Genomic DNA, 6,308 nt, shown 5'->3' on the forward strand with positions numbered 1-6,308 from the left:
GTATGCTATCATACAATATAAATTCAAGTGTTTAGGATGATTCAAATGATGGTATATAACAATCCTGAATTTTACCAATATTATATATAGATTTTTCTGTAAGTATTAAATGAAGCTATAAGGAAATAGACTTTAAAACATGTTCTTTTACTTATCAGAACACAAGGAGAATTGCTTTCATATGATGTGATATATATGAACATAAATGTAACTTGATCTCCTAGTTCAAAAACTCTGGAAATCATAAAACTTTCTACAGTGTGATTTATTTTGATGGTTAAATGCCAACCATTGCATATATTCTCTCTTTTAGTTCATATACTGTAACTTGTACTTAAGTGACTGTAGCATACTCTAGGCTTATTGCCTGTGGTACATAATTTCACAGTTTCAAAATTGTTGAGGGGAAGTCTTCCATGTTTTAGGAAGTTAAGAACCAAATATAAATCTCATGAGCACCCACAGCGATCTACTACCATGGCTGGGATTTTCCCATATATTATTTGTTCTTTGCCATTAAAATATAGCATATTAATTGGAGACATCTTTGTGGGAGTACAACAAGGACCTGCTGAGCCCCTGGGGTTTGCTTGGTGTACAAGGTGAGTATGAGGATATTTTTGTAAAAATACAAATTCACACTCTCCAGAGCAGTAATTGGCCTTATATCTTTTGGGTGCAATAATCCAATCCCATCCAAAAGCTTCAAAATCCACAGTTAGAGGGTAACGACAGCATCGAGATTCTGTTGAGTGCTCATCACAGTCAAGTCCAAAATCTCTTCTGGATCTTTTTGGTGTGTCTGTTACCTTGACTTCTAAAAAGGGATTCTGTATGAAAAGGAAAGATCAATTAATAATATTAAGAGAGTATAAAACATTTTCTTTTTTTTTTCTGTCAAGAGCTGGGGTTTAGGCCAGAGTTGCAGGGTGGGAGCGTGGGGGGAGGTGAGAAGATCAACAGAGTCAGAGCAGGGAGCAAAACAGACTGATCTACTGAAATACACTGCTGAGGAGAGCAGCGGGCAAGACAGGAGAGGTCTGCTGCACCATGTGGGTCACCTCCCTGGCCGGGGATTGAACTCATGCTGCTGCAGTAGCTGCAAACTGCTTCTTAGTGCTGACGCTTAACCCTCTGAGCCACCAAGGATACCCTAAAACATTTTCTTACCTTAAAAGTGATTATTAAAGAAGCTAATCACTTTGTTCACACTACATCTATTTTTAAAAGGCACTACAAATAGAAATTTTAATGTACACTAGCCTGATTCTTCTTTTATGGCTCAAAATAATACAATTTCCCCTGTGGCCATATGTATGTCCTTTTAATTTGTGTTTTCCATAGTTTGAGTATATGAACACTGTCACATAAGAGATCCTCTGAAAATAGAGGAAAAGGAAAGAGGGAAGTGAAGAACGAGTGGGCAGAGGGGTGAGAAGGAAGAGAAGACATTAGCTCCCTTTTTTCACACCTACTGGTTAAATATGTCTGATGACTCCTGGAGGAATAAGTATAATCATCCATTCTCTGTTCCCTTGGTCTTTACTCATGAAAACTTCACTATTAAAAGCTTAAAAGCTACAGCAAAATAGTTACCTCCTAGCAGTGTAGGAATTGTAATAGGAAAAAGGAGGTAAAGTGATGAAAATGGTTGTATGTATATTGGTTTGGAAAGAAAAATTCTAAGGAAGGACTAATTCCAAAGAAGATTTGCTATTTCCTTTATGCTTTTCCTGAAAAGTGTTTGTATTCAGATATTTAAATGATGATTTCCTAGTCCTTGCCCTGCCATAACCTTTTAATGCATTTGAGACTTTGTTTCCTTTTTTGTATAGAAAAACACAAATCATATTAACATTCTGTTTAACAATAATTTCTTCTCAGTTCACTTTGATCATTAAATGCTGCCTATAAAAAAGAACAGTTTCTTAAGTAATCAATGGCAATTTTTATCCTCCATCAAAATCAAAAATCAAAATATTGAAGATTATAAAAAAATAACATTTTGGTAATCAATAATATATTATTTAGTATAGTTAAAGAAAAAATAGATCACTTGGATAATTATTTACTCACTAAAAGATAACATTTTCATTTACAGTAGACTTACTAATAATAGGCTTTTCATAATCAAGACCACTTGAATACTACAAAAATAACAATTATTATTTGCAATTACAATCTTTTGTTGTAAATTATGTCAATAGGTGAAAGTAAAACATGTAACTTTAAATGTTTTTAAACAGAAAGCAATGTAAACCAGAAGAGTAACTAAGTTTATAATGGATTTTTTAATGTTTTTTTTTTTCATCCTTATAGTATACAAAGTATTGCCATTTGCCTGACCTGATATTAAACTAGTTGGCATTTCTTAAGTAAACTCTTGGACAAGAATGGTCAGGCAGTTCATAAATAAGCTGGGTGACAAAGGTTAACTAGCCTGGAAATTTAAATTTTGTTAGGGGTAATTCACAAAGTAATCTATACATAGATATTGTATCCACAACCTGCAAAACAATGAACCTATTTATTATGAGTTTAAATATGTGTAAACTCATAGACTTAAATATAATTCTAAACATCATATTTAGTTAATTGTTATAAATAAAAACATTTTATTTTAATAATAATTTTTAAAGTTCGTTTTTTCTGTTATATGAAGCCAAAAATTTTTTCTGCTGTATTAAGCCAAAAATTTCCTTCTGGCAGGAAAAAAAAAAGACTTTTAATTTATTGGGTATGTAATAAAATCAGCTGGAAGATTTCACGTTTTATTCACATAATCATGTAACATATCAATGAAATGCACTTTGTATTTTGTTCTCCATTCAAAAGAACTCCTTGACAAATTAAAGACTAAGGTATCTTTTTTAAAAAATCCTTATGCAAAGTAAAAGAGAGTGTTTCATAGGGTACGAAACTGGACACCTGCTTTTATTGGGTACACAGCTACAACTAGGGTACGATACCTTTCTCTGACTAACAAGAATAGCAAATTGGTAGTTTTTCCGCTATTATTCATTCATATTATGAATAAAACATAAGATTGTTAGAATATTATGTTCAGTTATCACTTACCAGCCCATCTTCTCCTGGTCCTGGGAAGGTTACAGCAAGATCATGACCATTCTCATCTAAAGCTTTGATTTCAATGCCTAAGTTGGATTCAGGCTGTTTGAGCCAATTTTGCAACACTGTCTTCACATCAATGCTCTGCCAAATACCAGTGCCTGGGTTCATGTCAAGTTTCAGAGATCGGATTCCAGTATACCTTGTACCGTCTTTCATGGGTTTGATGAGTCTCAGAATTTGCACAAACACTGTTGTAGGACTCTTGACGGGTCTCAGATATATCCACAGTTGGGCCTTTACTACTTTATTGTATTGTATTTTAGAGCTAAATTTAAAGAAGCAACATTTAGGTTTTCCTTCCATTTGCATTAGAAGATCAGCTGTAAAGGAATTAAAAAAAAAGTCACTGAAATTATGTCTCATAAATATGAACAACCCCCTCCATATTAATTGGTAAGCATTTTTCCATTGGAATAATAATGGATGCATATTTGGCCTTTTAAAATGAATAGTAGAATTTCATTCAAAACTCAGAAAAATATCAAAGAAAGTAATTGCTCTAGCTTTTCAGAATTTTTTAGATAAATGTTTTTTCAGCTGCTCATGGGAATCTACTCCCTTTCCAGAGATCTGTGGGCAAAGGAAAATTCTGTGAAGGAATGGACAGTGGATGAAATTTTAAAATGATGATGATTAGAGAGAACAAGAGACACCGTGGAGGAACATCCACTTAGAATTCTTTGGGAATCTGAGTAGTTACACTTAGTGAGCAGCTGTACCAATCAGTCTGGAAGAAGGAACCCTTCCCCCAGGCCTGAATTACCTGGGGACAAGACACACTGAGCAACTAACTGAGCCTCGGGAATTGGTAGAAAATATAGTACATCTGTTATGTTTTGGCTCTGGAATTGCCTCTTAAAGAAATAAAACTAAGCAGGTAATTTGTGCAAAGATTCTACTGTTATATTCAGGATATCTCAAAAATTAGAAAATGTTATCTTTAGGGCCAGGCTGTCATAAGCAAAGTACAAAGCAGTTTCTTTCCTTTTGGTTTTCTAATACTGTTTATAAATAAGGCAGACCTACACAGAACTGTGTGATAGCAGAATCTGAAAGGAAAATTATTTGTTGCATTATAACCCAATTATCTAATAAGGAAAGCAGTGTTTTGAAACTGTTTTGAATGCAGCTTAAAGTGTATAAAGCATTGTATCAAACAAGATTATGGTGCAAAATCTTGTCTTGCATTCTCTGTTAAGGTGCCTATGTATGTTTCCTTGGTATCATTTAGAACTGATTGGGGGAAAGAATGGCATGAAATAAACTTTCAGCAGCAGTGAAGATACTTAGGTAATAGTCCTCCTTCCCATGAAAAATAAAATAATATTTTAGAAGGTTAGTAAGCAACATTCCTGATTAGAAATATACAGACCACACCAGGTACTCTCAACAATGCCACCATAGTCAAGGTATAAGTAGGACTTCATGAGTTATAACCTCCTTGATTAAAATGTTTATTTCTTAGGCATTTTCTGATAATTAGCTCATGATTATCAACATGCTATTTATTTCATCACAGCACTTACTAATACATTACATTTAAAAAATATTTTCATATTTTCCAGTATAAAATAGTTATCAAAATTAAATATTTTAATTTGTGAAGAATATAAAAACACCATGAGAAATATTTCTGAGTAATAGAAATCACTTTAGGTATTCAGCAGATATTCAAATATGCTTAAGCATCTGCAATTTTCTTCCTTTTCCTATTAGTAGTGAGAAAACTTATTATTATAAATGCATATTTCTGGCAACCAAATGAAATTCTGACATTTCATGTCAGACTTTAATATTGTTCGTAGTGTCTCCCAGTCGTTGCCTTGATGGTATTAAGCTGTGAAAGCATAGCATGTTAGAGTTGTCATATTAAATTAAATTAAATAACATTAGTGCTGAGAGCCTTCTAGCTCTCTAAGAAAACAAGTAACAAAGCAGATTTTAGTCATTAGTGTATTTCTCGTGATACCTTAAAAAATAGAAACTCTTTTTCCTCCTACTTACACACAAGCCAACAGCTTGTTAAAAGAGCCTGAAAATAGATCTGTTTCTCTTAAACACTAGAACAACAGTCAGCAGAATTGTTGATATACACTAATAAGACTACTTACACTCTGTGGGCATGGTAATGATCGTTTCTGTTGTGACATGGTAATCATCATCTTCCAAGGAGCCATCGCTGCTGTCATCTCTCTGGACATCGTACTGATCAATCAGTTCCCGGAGTGGAGGAGCTCTGGGCAAAAGTTGTCTTATAGCATCTTTGCTGATATTAGGAGCTGTTTCCAGGCGAAGTTTACTGAGGATTTGAATTTTTATGGCTTCTATTCTTGAAGATTTAGTGTTTTGTCTCCAAGTACATGCATTACACAGCCCCTCTTTTTCCACATTTTCTTTTTGCTCGCTGTTCTCATTTAGATTCACTGGACCAGCAACAATCAGCATAAACAGGTAAATATAGACATAGATTTGCAGTTTTTGCATGATTTTAAAATTTATACAATCTTTGTCTTGTTCTTATTTCTTCCTTTTAGTTTTCTTTTGTTTTTGAGTAATGCCAAGCAAAATTTTAATGCCTGTACAGTCTGAGGACAACTTGCCACACCAGTGAATCTTTTATACTGTATTCCAAGTGGCTTTTTATATTCCAACTTTGATGAGACAAGTGTCGTCAGGATCTATGATTGGCTCTTGCTCCACAATGAATCTCGCTGTCAGAGGTTAAAACCCTGTCTGTCACAAGTCACCAAACAGTATTCTGTTACAGTCAAGGGTGAGCTGATTCATTTGACTACTTTATAAAAGAAATAAATCTACAAATAATGAAAGATATATGTGACATTTGAAATTTTAAAGTTTATGTTACCACTAGTATAAAATACATTTATCTTGTTAATCATTGCATGTGAAACTCTTAAGTTATAATTTAAATAAGTAAGTCTTCATTTACACTTCATAGTGTTAATGTTACTTCCTCAAAAGTTAAAATGATTTGATATTATTTAGGCAAGCATTTGAAGTTAAAGAAATTATTTGTTATATTTAATTATTTTTAGTGCTATATAATTAGTATATAAAGCACTGTATTAGGAAGAGCTGATTAAAAGAAAGATTAAAATTATGGTACTTGTAAGAGATTTTCAACTATAATTTGAGAAACTTATTTTCCTGTCTAA

The 6,308-nt window shown here is 33.1% G+C and overlaps 1 protein-coding gene across 1 annotated transcript; it reads right to left on the reverse strand.

Moving 5' to 3' along the window:
- Positions 1–449: 449 nt before the first annotated feature.
- MSTN (myostatin) lies at positions 450–5,616 on the reverse strand (the record flags this gene model as incomplete). Its single annotated transcript, XM_084238874.1, has 3 exons — positions 450–830; positions 3,079–3,452; positions 5,244–5,616. 3 exons carry the CDS (start codon positions 5,614–5,616, stop codon positions 450–452), a joined length of 1,128 nt encoding a protein of 375 aa, XP_084095000.1.
- Positions 5,617–6,308: the final 692 nt, after the last annotated feature.

This window comes from Talpa europaea, assembly GCF_964194135.1.
Source record: "Talpa europaea genome assembly, chromosome: 1".
Classification (NCBI taxonomy): domain Eukaryota; kingdom Metazoa; phylum Chordata; class Mammalia; order Eulipotyphla; family Talpidae; genus Talpa; species Talpa europaea.